Source organism: Anopheles funestus, chromosome 2RL, assembly GCF_943734845.2.
Source record: "Anopheles funestus chromosome 2RL, idAnoFuneDA-416_04, whole genome shotgun sequence".
NCBI lineage: Eukaryota > Metazoa > Arthropoda > Insecta > Diptera > Culicidae > Anopheles > Anopheles funestus.
The window spans coordinates 3,245,564-3,268,641 of NC_064598.1; the positions used below are offsets into that span (position 1 = coordinate 3,245,564).

At 42.2% G+C, this 23,078-nt stretch overlaps 2 protein-coding genes across 19 annotated transcripts in view; one reads left to right on the forward strand and one right to left on the reverse strand.

The window, feature by feature from the left end:
* The window catches only part of LOC125762573 (protein fem-1 homolog CG6966), a 41,145-nt gene extending 35,196 nt beyond the window's left edge, over nucleotides 1-5,949 (reverse strand). The window contains exon 1 of the mRNA XM_049424841.1: nucleotides 4,279-5,949. Coding sequence (XP_049280798.1) covers nucleotides 4,279-4,407 — 129 coding nt within the window. The 5' untranslated portion in view covers nucleotides 4,408-5,949. The remainder of the gene's footprint in view (nucleotides 1-4,278) is intronic.
* LOC125762571 (protein groucho-like) overlaps nucleotides 1-23,078 on the forward strand; it is a 198,126-nt gene that overhangs the window by 27,055 nt on the left and 147,993 nt on the right. For 10 of the 18 annotated variants that reach the window (XM_049424814.1, XM_049424822.1, XM_049424823.1 and 7 more), the window contains exons 1-2: nucleotides 7,613-8,067; nucleotides 19,124-20,856. In XM_049424814.1, the coding sequence (XP_049280771.1) occupies nucleotides 20,821-20,856 (36 nt within the window). In that variant the 5' untranslated portion in view covers nucleotides 7,613-8,067; nucleotides 19,124-20,820. Of the gene's footprint in view, nucleotides 1-7,609; nucleotides 8,081-8,133; nucleotides 8,352-13,822; nucleotides 14,004-19,123; nucleotides 20,857-23,078 lie in introns of those variants that run through there. The other 8 variants (XM_049424834.1, XM_049424836.1, XM_049424815.1 and 5 more) reach the window with 7 other exon arrangements.

Here is a 23,078-nt window from a genome sequence, read left to right on the forward strand (position 1 = left end):
AATGAATTGTTAAAATTGAGCTATTTTTTCTTCCAGCCACGCTCGCTTGTTAACTCGGCGCTTCGTTTCTTTCACTTTTTTGACCACTTTTTCATTCGTAACCGATGGCCCACATTCGATAATCGCGCATGACCGCGCTCATGCCAACCGTCAAATTATTACATACACCCTTTATTGAGCGCGGTCCACAACCATCTCGGGAGACACATAGGTATAGGCGGCACTAGACGCATCGCAAGCAGTAGCAAATCGGCCAAATTCAAGAAAGCATTAAAAGCGAAAGTAAGACAACGAGTAGGGGGTTGTACAAGCAGCGCAAAGACCAAATAAAAAAATTGAACCCAATATAAAAAAACGAGTCCACTGAAAGGGAACGAACTCGAATTACTAATGCAGCCAAGTCAAAGTGCTCCTTCAACCGGACCGCCCCAGCTTAGCGAAGGTGACCATCGAACGCAAACCGTCGGAGACCATCATTACGCCCATCACGTCACGAATTCCGAATCGATCACACAGCTGTGTCTACGAAAATCTCGCCTACCTCGGTGGGAGTGGTGGAAAAATAGGTAGGTTTTCCATTTCACGTCGGCCACGACGAACCCCTCCGGGAGGGGGAGGCCGAATTGCCGCGCTTGATGTAACAATGGATGATGTACAACTGTCCACGCCTCACGCTTTGCCAACCTGACCGCGTAATCGATCGTGCAGCAACAGTGACTTTCGTCGTTGGCCAGCGGCGGCTGCTGCCATTGTAAAATGTGTAACATCATCATCATTGCCAGCCGAGTTGGTCGCTCATTAGACGGTGTGAGAATGGCATAGGGTCGAAATGTGGCGCGAATAGTTAAGCCCAAAGAACCAGCAAGACTAAGAGACAGTTAATTTCTAGCTCATGAAATTTGTAGAATTTCAAAAAATGCAAAAAATATGAAGGTGATCAGGTTAAAATGACAGCTGTCAGAAATGTAAGTACAAAGGCAATTCCATAGTACTCCATATTCAAAAATGGCTAATTTCTAGCTCTCACTTTATGGGTACCTCTCTTTGGGGTTTGGTGGATTTGTCGATACGGTGATATACGGTCCGATTGCTAACAAGAAAGCATAAAGCAATAGTAATGGCCAATGTTTTGAGGTATATAGTATAAGGAGTATAAGGACGAGGGAGATCGTTTCTTTGTTGCATCGATAATTCCCAGGTCCGTTCCAACTTCCAACACCTTTTTTTCTTTTTGGGACGACCTTGAAAGAACTAGTGATGGGTATCTTTAATTCTCTTTAATCTAGGTAATCTTTAATTTTCCGGAGTCGGAGTAATCCGACTCTGAGACATTCCGGAATAACTCCGGAGTTAAATCCGGATTAATCCGGAGTAACTCCGTAAATTCCGTAATTCCATTAAGTAAATGAAGTAAATTCGGTTAAGTTTACTCCGGAGTTATTGTTATGTTACTTCGGAGTTACTCCGGAGTAACTCCGGAGTTAAATCCGGATTAATCCGGAGTAATTACTTCGGAGTGTACTCCGGTTTTTATACGTCGGAGTCGGAGTGGATTCATGAATCCACTCCGGAGTTCCCATCACTAGAAAGAACGCGTCGAAAGAGATAAATATTAAATGCCGAAGAACTTAGTTTAATATAACTTTGTTTTGAAGCAGATAACAGCAGTATAAGACCAATTTATATTTTAAACTTCACTTTGGAACATCGTACAATATTTGTAAAATCAAAGAAATATGTTTGTTCAATCATTCTCTCACCAAGTAAATGTACTGCATGTGACGAATGTGGAAGAAATAGAAAGACACATTTTCGAAACTATTTTTACGATTCGTACATTCCCATGACCGTGGGGAAAATCCGTAACGACCGAAGGAAAACATCATAAATCACGCTAAGCTCAGAATGCAGCGTACCACCAACGGCAGTAAAACGGGGACGATTTTCCCTCTTCCGGTACCAGTGCTGCTGGTGACCACGTGAGGACCGCCTAGGTGCACGTTACCTGTACTTTATCCATGTGAGGTTGGTACGAAAACGACCATCAGCAAAAATAATAAGGATTACCATTGTGTTCCACATGTCTTCGTGGTCCTTTGTGCGTTTGGAAGCCAATTCTAGGCAATGTGACGAGCACGGTCGCGTCCATGCCAATGCACGGTAGGGAATTTGCAACAACTGCCAGGACTCGAGGGTAGAACGTGTAGGATTAGGGTAATAACTTACCCTCAGGTGAGCCCGTTTTTGCCCCCTCCCGCTGGAGGTCAACGAACACGTGGGTTGGTAAGAAAAATGGCAAAGCGATAATACACGCGGTAGAAGCACGTTTTGGTGCAGGTTTTGCTTTCCCAGACTTTCCACTATCGGAGGCACATGTGACGTTTGTCTACATGGTCGCACGTTCGAATTTGAAGAACCGTATGCAAATATTGCATCCAACGACAACTCCCCTCCAGGCCTCTAAAGCTAACTTTTACCAACCCTTCTTCATTGCAAGCATGAAGGTGCGATTTTTCTGATTTTGAATTTAGATTGGCTATTGGGAAAGCGAACCGACAGCGGTCCCCCGTTGAGGCCACTTATCGACCAAATATTGACGCGACATCTGTGTCCCTCGGCACAAGCCTGTTGGGCTGCGGCGTGGTCCTTGAATAAAAGTCATAAATTATTTCACCCAAAAACGTCATAAAACTTTTCAAATCACATCTACTTGCTGTGTGGTGGCGCACATGCGATGACGGAAAATTGCAGCTGATTTATTGTCCCATTTAATCTCACACACAAACAACACACGAAAAGGATGGTTCATAAAACATTTTGATTTGAAAAATTGAAGGGTTTTTCTTTTGTTAGTGATGACCCTGACCGGGGTCCAAATAGACGACTTGCTGCAATAAGATTAAATAGTCTTGCGGCGTGTGTGTGCGTAATTGTGGGGTTTGTTTGTCTTTTTCATGGATACTTTAAAACGTGCTTTATTTGAAGTCGATAACACGTGATGAAAAATTCGAAAAAGATTGAAGTAAATATTTTATACAAAATCAAAGACCATTTTCCTCAGGAAAAATTATTGAAGAATAAGAGCAATAAACAATGCTCCATATCGTTATCTTTGCAATGGAAAAAACCAGAACCTTCTCAACATGTCATGCATTTCGCCATCGCGAACGAAACTGAGGGAAATCAATACGAAGGCCACGCACACGGAAACTGTGCCAAGCAACGTCTTCAGCTGGGTGTTGAAAACAACCCCCTCCCACAAACACACACACACACACAACCACATTTGGCTGAGGTTTTACAACAATAATTTTTTGGGGGTGTAGAGAGAATTTTGCAAACAACATCCCCAATATCAAACGAAGGATTAATCCAACTGTTTCCCGACTAACTCTTGCTCTTTCTCTTTCCACAACATTCGCTCTCTTTTGCTCTCAAACCAAATGTAAGCGAGATAACGTTTCGGGGGCGAAACAAGAGTGTGTGAGTGAGAAACTTACATTTGAAAAATAAAAAAGTAATCAAAAGTAAACAAACGAACGCTACACGGGGTGGGATGCTGTTGCAGAGGTGCACAATCGATCCGATGCTCAAATAAGCATTAAATTCGAATACACGCTGTACAAGGTAGACAGGTACGTGTGTGAGTGTGTATGCTTTCGCTCTCTCGTTCTCACTCTTTCCTATTTAAAAATGTCGTTTATTTTAAGATCACCAGGGAAAAAAAGGACGGGAGACAAATGCTATGCTGCTGCTGTGCCAGCAGCAGTTGTGAAATCAAGCATAGCAACCTACGATCAGTGGGAAAAGCCAGCATGCATACATAGATTCTGGGGCCCAGAAAGTGGAGTGTCGTGTCCGTGCATTATGTAACCTAGATTTTATTTTTTTACATCAGCATGATGTCTCGACCCGGACGTTCCACTATGGTTCGTAGATAAACACAAACACACGTATGCATTTGAAAAGAAAAATGGATGCATGAAATTACTGTGATATTGTGCGTAACTATGGCAGTCCAATTCGTTGCTAGGCCACAACATTTACTCTATTGCTGTACTGTTTTTTGTTTCCTCTTACTTCCACATTGATAAACTCCGGACAGCTCAACTGCGTTTCTCTATTACACAAACGCGTTTGCTTATCAGCGCTTATCCGCACTTTGCGCTTTTGCATGTATGTTACATGTGTGAGCCACACAGATTGTATGCGTGACAGTGCGTGAGGAAAAAGACTCACATCAAACTTCAAAACCAACAACAGTCCGTGTCAGCTTACCTTCAGTGCAGCGAGATTTCCTGTGCGAGCTGCATTAAACACACTTTCCACCACTGTCGGTAGCATCGTTCCGTTGTCGGCCATCGTTTGTTGACCGTCGGACGATTGAGACGGTTGGGACGAAGTCATATGTGGGCCCTTTCTTCGCCTTTAATCGCCTGGACCTGCTTTTAATCGTACAGAACGGTAACAGAACAAACACAAACACGCACTAACACACACACGCGCGTACACGATATTTTTCCAGTTGATTTTTAGAAACTCACGCACCCAATGGGCGATCCGTTAAATTGACCTTTCTTCCTTTGCTTTGCCTTCTTTCAAAGGTGCTTATTTTCTTTCCCGTGGGATGTATTCGACACGAGCGTGTTAGTATAAACAACGCCCAAAACAACGCACACCGATTACTTCACTGGCAGGACACAAACACACAACAAACCACTGACACTTGCACCAATTATGCTTGCACTCCTTAGGCACTGCTCCTCCAAGTGATCCTTTTGCGTGAGATTCTGCTGCGCCAGCACTGGATCCTTTTCCACAATTACTACGCAGTGAACGTTTCCAGTTTCTTGCTTTTGTTCACCCTTATTGTACGCTAACGATGCACTTTCTCGAACGCTCTCCTTCAACTCTTTTCCTCACTGATCGATGGAGCAGTGGAAGGGAACGCGGAAAAAACGCACTTCAAGCAGAATAATCGACGACAGGACAGGACTCGTTTGACAGTCCTTTTAGACGTAAAGTTAAACTCTGAACAGGTACAAAATCAGGAGCTCTCGTACTATAACAGCAAGCTTAGTGCGCTCAAATACTGGAGCTACCCCGGATGATGGACGAGCCCCCTATGTTTGAGAGCAATGCACAAACCCTGCCTCTAAAACATGCGGCCACAAACCCCTTTAGCACTCGGGATGGACTCCCGTTTTTTCACATAGATACGGACTACTCCTCGCGACAGTGCGCTGCAGGTGTGTCTCACACACGTTACTACGTTGCTAAGCAAAAATACACGCACACACACACGCACTTACAGCAAAGCCTAGAGGAGGCTGCGAAAGGACTATGGCGTAGTATCGGACAGTAAAACACCAATACACAAGCAACCAACGTGTAACACAAAGCTCCGTGTTCTTGGATGGATGGTTTTCTTTTTGTCACCGTTTCGTCTCTTCCTTTATGCTCGGGGTGTTCTTTATCTTTTCTTTCTTTCTTTTATTCTTTACTACACACTACCACCATCACTGTTTGCTCGCTTCAAAGACAACACACACACACGCACGCATTCACGTACGCACACTTGCATCCGGTAAAGTGTGTTCTTCGATGGTCCATGTACGGGGGCAGAAAACTCGTTTTACTCGATTTCGAGATCCTTTTGCACGATTCCGATATACACTTTTCCACGCCACGGAATGGTTTTCTTCTTTTCGCAGGAGTTCAGATTTCGGGTTTGGGAGAAATATTTTTCTTTCTTTTTCTTATCTCTTCTGACCCGTGCGATAAGGTGTACACTTCAGCACAAATGTTTGAGACAATTTTTTGCTGATCTACCTTATTTTTCTTTACCGAGCGTCAATAGGTTGGTGTGGCCGCGTACGAGAGCTTCCTTTTCAGCTTCGACCAAGATCTCTCACAACGAAATGCGTTCCGCGACCAGCTAACGGTACGGTAGAACCATTCGAACGATACACAATGGTGGGGTCGTTGTGCAGGGCTACTCAACTATCCCGCTCTCTCGCCAGAAATCATCTTATGCTGTTTAGCTACCGTAGTTACAAAAAGTTTCACTCAAATGGCAGGAAAATGGTTGTCGAATTATCACAAAAGCATAATTTCCCAAACAAATAACGATGATAACGAAAAAAGAGGGTTTTTATTGTAAAAATAGCGACCGTTATCAAGTTTAGCAACCCTGCAACGGAGAGGCACGCTACTGCGCCGTTAACGGCGCTCTCAGAAAAAGTCTCTTTGTTCGAGAAGAGCGGATTCTGAACGGCCACGCATAATGCCCGCCGTAATACAACAGCTGCCAGAGTAGTGTGTGATCAAAATAAACGACTTCCGTTAAGCGATGTCATGCCACAACCTTCTCTTGACTATCAGCTGTTCGATTGGATTTTTCAACAAAGAAAGAAAGACGATGCGTTGAAAGGGCGTTTATTGATTTGTGGAAACCCATATTAGGTTTTTGTATTAGTACACATAAAAAAACCAAAAGATACATTTCATATTTATATTTTGCATTATTCAATTCAAGGTCACAAAGCATTTGTGTGGAAAACGGAAGGCCGTTAAACGGAAATTTACGTTGCCCATGTAGCAAAACGTGCAGCACAGAAACGTGGCAAAGGTTTATATACATTGCGGTATACGGAGAGCATTTTTTCGAAGAGCGACTTTTTTGCAAGTTGAACTATTATTTTTCATTTCAGTATAGTCAATTGAAAAATGTGTTGATCAATAAACAATGGAAAATTTATTCAATTTTAAATAAACATGAAAATCAAAGAATCATTTTCGAAAATGGGAATGTCTTTTTGGTAAAATCAGGCGAAATTCGAATTTATATATAACTGTTGGTGACAGTGTGATATTTCGAGCAGATATTTTATGCAACAAGATGAGTTAGATCGCGTCTTTTCCATCTTCAAACGTAAATTGTACGAAGAACAACGTTATTTGAGTAAGAATTATTGATAATGAGAGCAAAATGCGTTCAACATTATTTCGAGCAAGATAGATCTCGAGCGGTTTCACGTAGTCGCCGTTTTCGAACAGTTCCCAGGCGACAATTTGTTCGAAAAAGATTATTTTTTGCAATGAAGGTGGTAAACAGCTGAAGAATCATATAAAGGCCTATTTTGTAACTTACATATTGAATGACCAAATATGGTTGTAGATATTTAAGCACCATTGGAACCGAAATAACTATTTGACAGAACGACCTTCTGGTTCATGCAAGTAAAGTAATATTTTAACGTATTAAAGTAATTTTAATACTTTTAATTTAGTTCTTAATCATTTATACTATAAACAGATAAGAAGAATAAAATTATCGAGTCAAAGTTTTCATGTCAGCTGTTGAATATCTTCGGAAGGACATGTAGTAACGATTTCCCCAGCGCGTTTTGTTGACGAAATGATGCGAATAGGGAAGGTGAAGCATTTCGCTTCAAAATCCACCGGACGAATGTGTGTGCGTGCTTGCCGTTCGCAGTACGTTTGCTTGAGCACGCTACTCGGGGCGACTCTGCTCTTCTCATTCGTTCGCGCTCGCTCACACAATGCATAATTTTGTTTGGGGCGAAACCGATCGCTCTTTCTCTGTCCGCCATTCAGTTTCGACCGGCTCGTCCAGCGTGTCGCATCTTGGTGGTTTGTTTGTAGGTGTTGTTTTCTGCCGTACGCGGAGAGTTGGATCTCGCAAATCGCCGGCTTGCGGGAGCGTTCGAGAGTTGGATTCGATCGTGGCGCACCATTGTTTTTCTGTCGGCAGGAGAACGAAGGTTGCGTTCGCTTTTGGTGAAGGTGTATCATCGTACGTTTTCGTGCATTGCTACGTGCGTGTTTAGGCGGTGTTTTGCGCGTATTATCGGATGCGTTTTGTTCACGCAATTAAACTACGCACACACACAACCATTGTGCAACGGGTGACAGCGTGTGTAACGTGTTTAGTGTTGCGGGTGTACCGCGCTATTCAGCGGTTTCCTCCTCCGTTGGATTAGTGAAAGAAGAGGCAACTCGAATCGTGCTAATCGTGCGCGTCCAGTTTGTGGTAATAGCGAGGTGTGTATCATGTGTTAGTATTGTTGTTACTACTGCGTAATTTAAAAAGCTTCCTTTTGTCGAAATCAATTGAATGCCGGAAAGTGTGTCAATTACTCATTTCCGAACAAGCAACGTAAGCGGATTGCCGCGCATTAGCGAACCACTTGTACGGAATAGTACCAACCACTTCATAGCCCATCGATATCAATGCGTTTCGTAGTAGGCCGGGGCAGTTTCGACTTCAAAGTTGAAAAATCCTCTCGAAAGAGCGGCTCAGCAGCTAACAGCAGACGGGTAAAAATGTGCATAAAAATTTGCTGCTTCTTTCCTTCAAAACTTGTCTGCGGTAGTGTTGTGGGTTGGAGCGGGTGTGGTAGGGCGGACAGCAGGAACGGCACGGCAGGGAACGGCAGTGGTTAATAATAATCGCTCATGCCGGCTAAAACAACGTTGCGTTGGTCGTAGCAACCGAGAAAACACAGAACACAAGGTTTGCGTGCGTGTGTGCTGGCAGGGATGATGAAGATGACAACGATACGTGGTGGTGGTGAAGGCGAGACCCCCGAAAGCGTGTAACATAATGGACGGGTTTGTGATGTTATTGTTGCTGCTGCTGCTGCTGTTGCTGTCGTTTACCATTTGGGAAGTGTGTGAAATGATTGGAGCGGGTGAAGGTGGTGTAAAGGAAGGGAGAAGGTTAAAAACAGATCTACCAAAAATGTACCCGCGGCGGCGGCACGTTGGTATCATCATCGACAGCACATCGATACAATCAGGTTTACATGGCACGACATGGCACGTTGATGGAGCGAAAAAAGGAAAAGAGCAGTGCAAGGGTGGAAGGTTGCAAGGGTAGGGAAGGGGGGTAAAGGGTTGGTAAACTACACACAGCTAAATAAAATAAAACGCTGTCGCTTTGCCACAGCTTTGTGCGGCGAACGCGGGACGACGAGCATGAAATCGAAACCCAAGCACCAAACCCCGTGTTCTATGTGGTTAGCCATGAATATGTGTGTGCGCGCGGTTCCAACGAGCAAGTGAAGAACAGCAAAGTATAGTGAAACAGAGAGAGAGCACGCGTGTGTGAAGCGTTGAGCAAGTGAGAAACGTGAGTGCGAGCGAGCGAGAAACAACGTGATCCATATGTGTAACGCGTGTGTTTGTGTTGATACGTCTGTGGTTGCTTGACCATCATCGCTTACTCGAGGCGGCGAAAGATGATGATGTGTGTGGGAGAAAGAGAGAGAGAGTATATGAGATCGAAAGAAGGGTAGAGAGGTCGGTGTTGGTGGAAAGAGATGGAGGTCCTCTGTTTATTTGGCCGGTTCGTGTTGAGTGTTTGCTAATGTGACTGGGGAGCACGAACTTATAATTCCCGTTCAAGCGCAGAAGATAACCACACTCTTCCCACACACACACACACACACACGCACGCATGTATGATTTGATAGTACTTTCTCCTTCTCGCTTTCGCTCACTGTCAAGCTGCTGGAGCACATAGCTTGCCGCGAATGGATGCGTGCGTGGTGTGCTCCCCCGAGGCACACACACACACATACACATCTACATGTCGATAAAGGCGACGACCACGACGAGAGCACAAATTGTGGTGCTAATTGTTTTGGAAACGGCTCTCTTCTGCATCCCGTCTCGCTCGCTCACACTGTGCGGGAATGTTTTGCTGCTCGCGCGTGGAGTGCGCACACTTTCCTCTCCCGCAGGTGGAGTAGCAAAGGGGGGGGGGGGGGAGGGAATACTAAAGCGCGATTTAATCGTACGCGAATAATCCGAGCAACCTTCCTGTCTCCTGCCCTCTCTTTCTCTGCCCTGCTGTCCGTTTTCCGTTTGCATGTTCGCGCCCTTTTGCGCGAGCGGGTGGTGAAGCTTGCAGGATTGGCACTTTGGCGTCGGGATTGGGTCAACATCGTCTAATTAGTTGATTAGTGTGTTATGCATGCCACTCGCTCGTTCGCCCCATTCGGTGTGGCTTGCTGTGTCTATGTTTTTTTTTTATAATTCTTGTTTCGCTCCAACAACAACACCATCTCAGTGTTTCCCGTGCCTCAGTGCTGCGGGAATGCGTCGGGGCTACATACGGTGGAGTACGAATTGACATTTCCGTTTTAGTTCGCTTCATCGACCCGGGTTTCCGTACGTTTGGGTTTCTTGGGCATGAGAGTTGTGTTTCTTTCTCCCTTCATGGCCGGTACGCTCCCTACCGCTTGGTTTGGGGCCGTTTGTTTTTTCTTCTTCTTTCTTTCTTGTGTCTGACCATGCATACAACCAGAGTTCGACCTTTTTGTCGAGTGTGTTTCGCCCGTTTTATGTAATGCGCTGTAACACGATCGGCGCCAGTGGGAAGTGATTAAGTTTTTTTTATAGGTTCGGTAAAGTGATTTCTTGCTGCTTGAAATTGCTCAAGGGTACCCAGGAAGCACTAGAGGTACCGTTTTCCTGTTCCGGATGGATGGAAGTGCGATTGGGGTGGTAAGGTCTGGTCAAGGGAAGCTTCTTGTAATCGAATGAATACGGTATAAATAATTGATTTCTTTTGCACCACGCCACAGACGCGTCCATTGGAGCATTTTGTTTTTTCACGTGGACATGTTTATCTTTGTGTAAAATGAAAAGTTTTTTTTGCGGTCTATTGTTTGTTTAAAAAATGGCCTAAAGTACAGCAGCTGCATTAATCAATGTTGAACTTCTTTCTCTTCTGAAAATTTAAACTTCGAATTATAACAACAACAAAGCTTATCCACGTGCAAAAGAAAAAGTTCATCGATAAGCAAATGAAATATAAAAATAAATACTGAAACTAAAGTTATTCTTTTAATTGTTTTAGGTCTTTTACCTCAAAGCTGGTTTATCAACACAATAAGTTTTGTTAGAAGCAAAATCTCTCCCTACGCTCCAGTCGATAAAGGGCGGTTTTGAATCCCCACGGCCACCATCACCTATCGGCCATAAAAGTTACAACTAGAAAAGCGTGGTACAGCAGCAACAAAAAAAAACGTAACCAAACGAAGAAGCCATGAAGCATAGGATAAATAAAGTCAAACACAACAGGAAACGAGGGGGATGAAAAAGAAATAGCAAAATGCCACGAGTGGTACAGTAGTCGTACCAACTACGGTAGTTTGTCCGTTCGCGCGATCTCGTTCGCCCGCGTGTGCCGGCTAGAAAACGCCAAAAAGGTTACCGGAGAAGTTAACTGGCCACGGTAAAGTTTGCCTGGAGCTACGGTGTTTGTGTGCTTGAAGGGAGAAGGGCGATGGGCGGGAGACAAGAAGACAATCGTGCGGAACATGAGCAAATGTTGGTTGTTGAATTTAATTGGATCGGCAACCGACTGTCAAATTGACAGTCGCCGCGCGCGAGCGGTAGCAGCGAACGTTGTATACGGCGATAAACAAATCTCTTCCATCGCCTACTTGGTGTGTGTGTGTGTGTTTGTATTTTCGTTTCGCTTTCCACCGACATGGCTCTTGATTCAATTGCAAATCTCTGTTTGTTTGCTTGATTGGCTGGGCTGGTTACTATATTACAAAATAGATGGAATTACATTGGATCTAGAATTTGACACTGGCTTCATTATGATGATGGAATTGATGTTTTTTTTCATGTTATTACAACAGAATTTTAAAGTGCTTTAGTAGCTGTTTGAATTAAAGCGAGAAGTTGTGAAGCATTGAACTGGATTCTTTTCAAGTTGAAGTGGAACATGAGAACGTAAACGTCAAATATTTCCACTTTTTTCGAGCTTTTTTAAATTGATTCGTGAAAAAGTTATGAAAAGCATAAATATCGGATGTTCCAATTTAGAATACAGTGGAGCGCCGGTTATTCGTGCTCATCGGGACTCAGCTGTTGCCGGATAAGCGAATATCACGGATAATAGGCACAACTCTTTTTATTGATAAATATTAGTGTTTAGTGTGCAATGGGTAGACTTTTTTTATAAAGATAAATGTTAATTTTATTATTTACATTTTGCAAAGTAAATCTGTTCTTTTTTCAAATTTGAACAAATTACATCGATTATCCAGAGGCGGATTAACCGTGCGCCGAAAATTGACAGCTGTTCAACCGTGGTGAACATTTGTACAGATGTCAGGTTGGTTAAAACTATTAAAATCTTCACCTAACGATATTTTTGAAATGATTTTATTTTACGTTCTAAACTTTAATTGTTTTTGATAATAATTTGCTTGATCCAGAATCATTTTTAGCATCAAAAGAACCACCATAGTATAGTATATAAATACTATATACGCTTTATTTAGATTTATAAGTGACATTGAAGGGCTATTTTCCGTGGAAATCGATTAATCGGTATCAGTCCGATCCCGAGCACTCCGGATAATTGACGTTCTACTGTATATAATTCCCTGTTGAAGCTTTTATTTCTTGTCATCGTCGGTTTTGCATTTCATATGTCAATCCTCCTTCGGAACTGTCATTTCCAAGCGAGCCGGATAAAAGGTATCCGGATAATCAGTGCTCCACTGTACTTCCAATTGTAATTTGCACAGAATCTTAAGAGTAGTAAGATTCCACAAACTTCCATTCATCTTCAACATTCCTTTTCATCTTGAAAATAATCTAGAAATGGTTCCAAGCTCCAGTCAAGAACTCGAAAACCCTGTAAAACCCATTTATACTATATATTTCTCATCCATAAACCATCCGCAGCTACGGATCAACTGCGTTTATTGACGGTTAGTCTGATTAGGCTTGGTGCTCCACATTTTTTCCATCCCGTTCGTTTCGTTTTATCAATCTGGGTGGCTACCATCATCGGCACACACATAACCGGAGCATGTAATATGAAGCAAAATGCTGAACAAAAAGAGAACAATCATGATGATGAGCCGAGATAGTGTGAGAATGGAATGGAAGGAAAAAGTGTGCACGGGGTGGGCAAAATGGGACGGTACGTGGCGACTCATTGCGGTTCACCTACACATCGTGTGTTGTTGTTTTTATATTGTCTTTTGATAGACACCTAGCGAATGAAAGGCCAGTAAATGGGGGAGCGCAATTCGCCTTCGTGGACCTCAGGAGCTGTGGGAACCGGGAAGAAAATAATGGAAATGAAAATAGTTCGCTCGGAACAAGACAATCCTCCTTTCCGGTGCACACTTCCACCATCCGCACACGCGTGGGTCGACTACGGTGCACATGGTTCACGATTTCAATCCGCGATTATTGACGCCAACAACACCACCACCAGACGGGAATGGAAAATGGAATGAAAAGGCAATGAAAAACGGGAGACGGAAAATGCCGGTATAGCTGATCCCGGCCCCTGGTTCCTTCCGCTGGTCGATTAGATTTAATAATTTCCCCCCTTTCTCTCTGTTCTTGGTGCCACTAATAGAAAATGATGCTTCCATTTCAATTTGTAGATCAAAGTCGAGTCTTCTCCCTCCATCATCGTGAGCCACGTACGTGTGCTTCGTGCAGATCGATGGTCGGTGGGTGGTTCGGTGTAATAGGGTGTGGACCATGACCCCGCGGTGGAAATAGACGGTTGAACCTTTTTGGTTCTCACGGACCATCCGGTGCCGGTAGTTCGTTCGTTGGTTGGTTGGTTTTGTTGAGAGATGGAAACCATGGTACAAACGGCAAGTGGAGAAGGGTGCGCAAAAGTTGCACTGCCAGTGACCGGTAATGGGTATTTTTTTTTCATACTATTTATTGGTGGTGGGAAAACGATGATCCGTGAGCTCCGTGAAGCTACCTGTGATGGGGGGGGGGGGGGGGGGGGGGGGTGAGGGAAAATAGCGGAAGAAGCAGACGGGAACCATCAAACCGATCGTTTCCAATCGATACGTCGAAGCAACGTTGCGTGCAGCAATGGATGCCGCGGATGTGCGGGAGGAAGTTTTGTTATTGTTTAATCAATCGATTTGTTACACTCCAAGCTACCACCGGGCGCCGCGGTTGTAAAGGTAGGCCTGTTTATGTACCGGGTTATCGTGTTGGATTTGTCGTTTGTATCGATTCGCTCGTAAGTGGCTTGCTAGACAAGGCCTTCTTCCTTCCACTGTTCATCACGCAGTACACGATGACTGTACAATGTTGAGTTGGTCCTATTTTAGTTTTTCTTTGAAGGGATAAATATGGTAATAAATTCAAGAAAAGAAATTGAATAGCAAATAAATTATTAAGCCTTTTATTAGCGAAATGTGATTTTATTTGCTATTAATGTGGACTTCAGTTTATTACTGGAAAACTATACTGTTCTAACTTTTTGAATGGATTAAAAGATATTGGACCGACCGGCGGAATAGGGGCCAAGATTTTCAAGATTCAAGATTTTGGCACTTGTTGAAGACGTATAAAGTTTTGTACTTTATCTTTTAAACAGAAAAAAACTGATGAGAAAGAACCTAAGAACTGCCTGTCTATCTGGGGTACAATTGATGCAAAATCCTTGAAGAAATACACAATTCGGTCTAGAATTCGAGTAACTAATCCGGAAATGCACTTTACTCCTTGTTTGGAAGATTCCTTGAGAAGAAACTGTTAGGTATAAACTGACATCACCCAGTCGGTGATGAAACCGAGCCGAGTCCCAGGACGAATTACCGGACGATGAAGTTCAGTTGTGAGTGGTTTCAGACAATTCTATCAATTGTAACTTTGTTTTGTAACAGATGCTACCAGTTTGCTCTTTTGCCGCACTTTTCTAGATTGACACTCGTCAAAACACAACGCGTATCTTCAAAGCTCATTCCTGCTCCACAAGCAATGCAATAATTTGCTTACGGTTGCTGTTCTTATCAGCGTCTCTGAGGTCGTTTCTATTCCGGATTATTATTTATTCCGTATCCGCCACATCGGAACGTGTGCCTTGAAAGATTAATTAACCAAGAGTGCGAAATGAAAAACAATAAATAACATCGTTCGCTCTTTGCCATCAATTGGTAGCCGAGTTCATAAGACGTGGCAAACTGGAACTGGTGAAGTTTCGTGAAGTTTTCTACGACCGCTACGTATTGGATGTGTCGATGTTTGTTTAAACCGGATCGGATCGGATTGTGGATCGGGTGGAGGAGTATTACCAAAAAAATAAAATGGAGAAAACAGTGTGCGATGAAAGTTTAATCGATACTCCCGTTACGTTCCGATGGTAATGAGTGACAAAGACACTACACGATCCGTTCCGTTTGCCATTGGTAGGGGTGTCCATTTCCGTCCGGATTTGTGTTCGATCGAGGTTAGTTAATTATAGATTTCATACCCAATGTTTACCGGGTAGTTCCGGTGGCGATCATTTGTAGCTTGTTTATTACGATCTTTGATGAGAGCTGGAATGGAGTAGGTGTGCAACATTTATTGAATTTGCCTTTCTCATTGAAAGGCTGATGAAAATGATACCAATTCCAACCTCTTCAAACCAACTACTATACGATCGAGCTCAATTATGACAAATTTAAACAAGACTCTTCTTTTTAACCACTCTTCAATATACCAAGATCTTCAAGATCTGTGATCTGTGAAGATCTGTGATCTGTGAAGATCTGTGATCTGTGAAGATCTGTGTCTTTAAGATCTGTGTGCCTCAACTCAATTCTCAATTCTGGACGAGGAATAATTACTAGGATGTTCTCCAGATCTCGCTCCTATGGATTACTGCTTGTCTAGGTTCAGAACTCTTGATATCTTGGGATAGTAACATTTAATATTTTACCAAAAGATATCATTTTTTATAGTTTTGAGGACAGAATTCGTGAGTTATCAGAGATATTGCAGAATTGAAGAACTAGTGTTTTCCAAGAAATGACTATCATTTTTACTTGTCAAGCAATGCTCATACGGAAGAAAAGTTCCAATTTCCGATTATGAAGTTACAAATGTATTGAAATGAAGTTTATAAAAGAAAAGGTCCATAGTTGCTCAGATAGCTACCCACTCTGTACAGCTTTGTACTTTATATCGCCGTACGCTCTCTTCTTCTTTTTTTGACACATGATGATCCTGGTTTAATCGCAAAAGGAAAACGCACAAAACGGAACTTGCAAAAAGGTTGCCGCGTTCCAATTCACAAACTTCACGGCACAAACACACACATGACACAGACTGACGGTAAACTAGTTTATCAGTGACACTAATTAGCGATTGATTAGCAGCTACTGTGTTTTGTTGCTGGTGTCGCTGTTGCCCTCTTTCAAGCATAATCCCTCCGTAGGTCGCCTTTCCGCTTGGATTCACCTCGGTTGTGTGGGGCCGTACGGTTGGTGCACTTTTACGTCCACTGTTGGGTGTTGGATGATGATGATGGCGCCCGCCCGATGAGGGATATGTACGGTTCAGTGATTTGTGAGCCTCTTTTCCTCCCCTCCTGCCCTCCCCCTTCATTTCTTGCCTTCCCACGCACAGCCGAAGTCGGGTTGAAGCTGGTTTTGGGTAGTTTAGGTTAGGCATTTGACCATATCGGTCGGTAGCCATGAAAACAAAATTCAAGCACGTGCAGCACTTTGTGCATTGAGGTGAATCCGGTTTTGACAGACCCCGCACCGAGACCGGGTCGTACTTGTTGCGTGCGTTTTGACGCCGGTGGAAATGGTGTGATTAGTTGATAGTGTGTAATGGTGTGTCGATAAGATAAGTGAACCGCAGTTGTTGGATTATGAGTGCAGGCGGGTTAAATATTTAATCATCACTGATTGGGCTTTTTTATTATTATTATGGTTTAAAAATACACCTCCTGATGATGTTCTAATAGTTTCGATTCCATTTTTGTAATGTTCGCATTTCAACTCGTTTGAGAATTAATTCAATGTTTTAATCCTACCGCTTTGTAATCATCCCATTCATCGCATTCATCCGAGGCACTGGAGGAATCAATCCATTTAATTTTGACATACTAGTTTGGATGTTCGACCGCTCGACTGGCTTACTACACTTTTGTCCGTAGGTGGTGGTCGTACCTCAGTTGTCGGTTCGATCGGGTCCAGCGAGACCTGGGCGATCGACCTAAGTAGCCGATTAGGATTAATTATTTCACTCTTTTTGATCGCCTTTTTATCGCCATCATTCATCTTTTACACAAATCGACTGGTCCCCTCGGTGGAGGAAACTGGTTTTGTTGCAACGTCGTATCGAACCCGTATTCTACCAGCCCGTTAAACACACCGGTTTTGGCTTTTATGGCGGCATGGTTGAAAATTAAAGGTGGATTATAATAATAATCCACCACCAAAACCTTGATCTCGTACGTTTCGTTTCCTTTTTTTTCTATGTTTTTGGTGTTTTCCGTTCCAATCCTAGAACTAGGGCCACTTACGGAGATGGTGTGTGTTAGTCGCTAGAAGTGAATTGAGCGATCCTTGTATGAACACGATGACTAGTTGTACATGTTAAAATCAAATTTGTTGCTTTTAAATCTTCACTTTGTACGGGCGTACGTTTGTCTGTGACGGAAATCTTTGCCCCAGGCCGCGGCAAGAACATAAGCGCCCTCCGGGGGGAATTTGGGAAGGTGTTATTAATTCCTGATGCTATCGGATCGGTGGTGGGCGTCCCAGCGTCGGACAGCGGAATGCTTGGTGGCGATGCGTGACACAGGCAATCAATTCCTTCTGCGCTCGAAGGTGCTCAAAATCAATAATCGGCACCGGGCGGGCGCGCGCACGCTCACACTCGCCGTATAATACCCCGTCCCCGTGGGGCTTAACCGATATTTGACCCACGGAATAACGTGATGTAGTGAAGCAGAAAAAAAGTAAGAAGGACAATAACAAAAAAATATCTGAAATGAATAGCGATGAGCATACGGAATGTTTTTTTTTAACAGCGCGAGACCTTTGTTTTCTTTTAGATTCATTCTTTTTTTTGTGCTTCGTGGACACACGTTTGGGTCGTTGGTTTTTTTTTATTTTTGTTGCGCTTTTGAAATCCATTCGAGCGGATGAGTCAAATTCCTCAATTCTGGTCACGTGAAACGTGGCGCAATCGTGGCCTGCAATCGTTTGTAGTGTGCTGCAAAACCCTCACCAAAAACTCCGCACCGCAAAATACCGATTTGCCGACGCACGCATTCGATTCGAATGGCCGTTAATATAAATATACGTGTGTGTTGTTTTTTTTTGTTAAGAGGGTTCTTTTTCTTCCCTTTTTTCCCTGCAGCCTGCAATTAGCATACAATTGCTAGCTGAAGGTGAAGAACTAAAGAGTGGCTGTACATGTGGCGTCGAAGAGTATGTCCAAAGGGGGAAGCATTGGTTTGGAATGCAGTTTTCGGCCAAATAAAGTCGTTTTTGTTTTGCGTTGTGTGTATAATGCTGTCGTTTTTTGTTTTCGTAGTTGCCAAGTTCGTGGCGAAAATGTCGATGGTTTTTGGGCGCCCGTCCGTCCGAAGCTCCCACCCCATCTTCCAACGGAAAAAAGCTTGTTTAGCGCGCACGTCTATACGGTTCGATGCACGTGAATGTGCGTTTTGGGATTTATTTTGTTGCATCAATTTCGTTTCATTTTTATTCGCTTTTTGCAAGATACGGGCGTTTTATTTCACAGTTGAAAAATTGATTTTCCCATGGTTTTTGGGTAACGCACACGGTTTTGTTATTACTTACGGGCTGTGTTGGGGAGGTGTTGTACTTTTTTTGTGTGTTTGGTTTTTTGTTTTCGGTGATTATGGTATTTTTTTTTCTATGAAATCGGTTTTATATTGAAAAGGGTGTTTTCGTTTTTTTTAGAATTTGTTTCCTTTTTTTTATTCAGGTATTGTTTGTTATTAAATTTAAATGTAAACATTTTGTTTGTTGCAATATTGCATTCTTTTATATAGCAAAATCATCATTTAATAGTTTGAAGTTATTGTTGACATAATTGTTTAATATTTTCTATCAATTGCAACACGTTCAACTCTGTAAGCAAATTTCATTTTTCACAAACAATCGCCATTAACAACCTGATTTTTGTTATTAAATTGTTATTTTTATAACAATTTCAACATTCCTTCTTTTGCCTCTTTTCTTTATTTTTTTATTTATTTTCTTTATTTTTTTCTCTAGAACTTTATTGATAATCTAAATAATAATGTTTCTTTCTTTTCTATTTTCAGTAAATATTAATTATCTCAGAGCAGAGTCAACAAGACAGTGAGAAAAAGATAAAGTGTGTACATGAACTAACAGAGCTTGAAAACAGATACAAACCGTGTGGAAGAGCAGCGGGAAAAGGAAAGCAAACCAGCAAAAGGAAGACGCCGGCTAAAGCTTACGGCACGCGAGTCACCAAAGCGTGGTGAAAAGCGCCACCGTGTGGTGAAAATTGTGCTAAAGGTTCAATCAGTACGGTGCAAACAATTGACCGAACCCGTCCAGTGTGTGTTACCTTCAGTGGCTGGAGTAGTGCAATTTCCGATTAAAGCTGCTGTGTCCGAACGCGCTGATTTCCAATTAATACAAGCCGCGCCACTTCGGGAAGATTTTTTTTTTTCCACCTCTACAACACCAAAGGAAGTTGGATAATTTTGGTTTTCTTAGCGCGGTTTTTGGGAAAAAAGAAGTTAAAACTTTTAATCAAAAAATCGGAGCAAAAAAAAAAAGTTTTTTTGTACCCTTTCCATTCGTTGATTGATAAATTGATTGATCGTTAGTGGCTTAAGTGTCGGTAGACGGCGGCGCCCCCCAGGTGTCTGTGTGTGCGCGTGTGTGTGTGAGCGATCAAGTGTAAAAGGAAGCCTTTGAAAAGAAAAAAAGGTCAGCAGCGAAGCAAAAAAAAAGAGGAAAAAGAAGGCGTAGCTGGGTGTAATTATTGGGAAGTAATTTTTCGTTGCTTTTTTTTCTTCCCGTTCTCCACCCCATTCGGAAGAAGAAAAACCCCTGAGCAGGCGTTACGAATCAATCCGGCGGGGGGTTTGTGCGGTTGCGCTCAGGGCGTCCGGAGGGCGGATGATAATGGTTGTGGTGCACATCGAAATGAAGCTGATGATGATGCTGCTTCTGCTGGTGCAGGAGTGGGCCGTAACGATCGCGGCTCGATGATCGCCGAAATATATTGTTTGTTTCCGATAATGAAATCCAATTAATTGTAATTAATCTCTCAAAACCGAAAACCTGCATTTGCAGGCGAGTGTGCGGTGGCGACGTGCAGTGAATGAATTTGCGGCAAAACGTGTCTTGATCGTGTGGTGGATAGAGTGGAAGAAAAAAGAAAAGAAATATTGTAATATTACCCATACGTGAAGGTGAAAATTGAAAACAAAATAAGTGATTTCCGGTGTGCGTTTCAAATTGCGGCATATTCGTGCCTAACGGTCGGCGGGAAGTTGAATTGTTTTCCTGTGGTTTTTGTTTTCGTTGTTGTTCTTTCGGCACTTCAAATCGGTGTGATGCAGTTTCGCTTTGTGTACGGTAGCGATTGTGCATTTTCCATCTAAAAAAAAGTTCAAACCCGCGTGTGTGATTTATGCTGGCGGGTGTGAGAAGAAGTGTTTTGCAGCAGAAATAAAAGAAAATTACCATCGGAGTAGTGTATCGCGAGTTAGTGTGCGTTTGTGTGAGCATCTGTAGGTGTGTTTGGTGAAGATTATCCATCCACTGATTGCGAATAATTGAGATAAAAAGCTTGAAGCGAGTGAATCATCCGCTTTCTAATAATATCGATCAAGTTGAGTGTTGAATGAAATAGATTTGTTGGAGTTTTCCGTCCAGCAGAACACAGATTGGAGTGGAGATTAGCGTGTGTGTGTGAATGTGTTTGTGGCTCATTTTTTTCCTTCTTCGCAAAAGCCCCAGCAGTTGAACATCATCAATCATGTATCCAGCACCGACACGGCATCCATCGGCATCGGTAAAGAACATTATGATTTCTTAATATTAAATTAATGTTTCTCATATCACGTTCCGGAATCACGAAAGCATGGGAACATAAAATTAGCCATTTTCCTCCCATGCATAATTGGGGGGCCGACTCCCTATCAGTTGGGAATGTTCAGCATATTTTTCCCTTTTACCATTTTCCATATCAGTTAAGCAATAATTCATCTAGTAAAATAGAGCTTAATTTTATTTTCACTTTCATGTCACCGACACACAACCCTCCGTATGGGTTCGAAAGCAATTCTAAGCATTGCAAAACTTAATGGAAAATAAATGACTGTATCCACCATTAACGATAAGCTTCTAAATTTCTGAAATGTTTAGACATTTTTTTTCCATAACGTTACCTAACAAAAGATGGAACATTATTTAGCCTTTGTTTAGGACCGATTAGCTTTTGCTGATTTAGCTTTCTGTAGTGGGTGGATTATTGTTGTTTTTGTTTGAATAAATAAAATGAATGGCTCCATTAAGTAAGTGTGCTAGAAAATTTTTTTCTTCAACTTTAAGCTTTTATGGCATTAATTAGCCAGTAGCGAGCAAGTGTAATGTGCAGAAGCGAAACTCCATAAATTTCATTTCCTCCAGCACCGCAGCACCCCGAAAGTCCGATTGGTTTGTTATGCTCGCTGATCAGAATCGCTTCATCTCTAGCACTGCTGCCGTTTGATGTGCAAGGAAGCCACCTCAACCGTAAACGAAGCCCATTAGTGCATGGTTATCACCTTTCATCCACTTTCGGCCACCGAAAAAGCTTGCCGTTTTTTGTCTGGCCAAATTAATTCTCTACAACTAGCCTTAACGTGTGTTCCGCATGCTGAGCACGAAACTATGCCAAACGGACCGAAGCTTGTTTGTACACACACACACACAAAAAGGGGGGAAAAAAGAAAGGAAAAAAGACCCTACAAAAGGTTTTCTTTTGCTATTGCTTGCTGCTGCCGCCTTAAGTGGAAATTGTGACGGTGCGCGATCAACAGATAAATCGTTTTGCTAATGCTGGCATTTCTCACGTAAAAAAACAACTAACCTGGGCTGGGCATGTAGAGTGAGCCATTCCGTTCGTTCGTTCCGGGCGTAAAGATGCAGAAAACGATAACGAGAGGAAAGGTTTAGAAGCTGTTTGTACGTTGGGCTTTACTTTACATACGCGATGGCGCGATAGAGCGGAAAGGAATGAATGGTGGAGCTGTGGCAAACATGAGTTAAATAGACACAGAAGCTACATTTCCTGCGGTGATGAACTCGACAGGAGTTTGTAATCATTCTGCCGAGGCGTATGCCATGTTTTGTTGCTGATAATAAGAGAAAATATTTATCTTAATTATTTTAATATTTAATTGTATGTTTAAAATTTATAAATTGATGGAATGAAAATTTATTTATTTTATTTTATTTTTTTTGTAAAATATATCACTACGAAGAAAAAAAAAATTTTAAAGCTGATTACAGTGGAGCGCCGATTATCCGTGCTCATTGGGACTCAGTTCTTGCCGGATAAGCGAATATCAAGGATAATAGGCACAACTCTTTTTATTGACAAATATTAGTGCTTAGTGTGTAATATGTAGACTTCTTTTTCTAAAGCTAGATGTTAATTTTCTTATTTACACTTTGTAAAATAAATTTGTTTTATTTTTTCAAATTTGAGCAAATTATACCATTCCCTGTTGAAGCTTTTATTTCTTCCCATCATCCGTTTTGTATTTCATATGTCAGTTCTCTTTCGGAACTGTCATTTCCGAGTTGCACGGATAATGGGACAGCCGGATAAAAGGTACCCGGATAATCGCCGCTCCACTGTACTTTTAAGATTTTGCGCAAATTGGAATTGGAAGTAAAATCCGATATTTATGCTTTTCACAGGTTTTCAAAGAATCAATTTGAGAAAGTTCGAAAAAATTAAAAATATTTGACATTTACATTCTCTTGTTCCACTTCAACTTGAAAATAATCCAGTTCAATGGTTCCCAACTTTTCGATTTAATTTGAATAGCTATTAGAGCACTTTAAAATTAAAATAAAAGGTACCCGGATAATCAGCGCTCCACTTTTTAATAAAATTTGAAGAATATTTACGATGCTATTGATCATAATAATCGATATCCATTAACTAGAAAAATCATCTCCAAAGTATTAAAAATATTAAAGTTGAAAAATAACTTGCTTTTGGTCCATTTTTTATATCAAAAC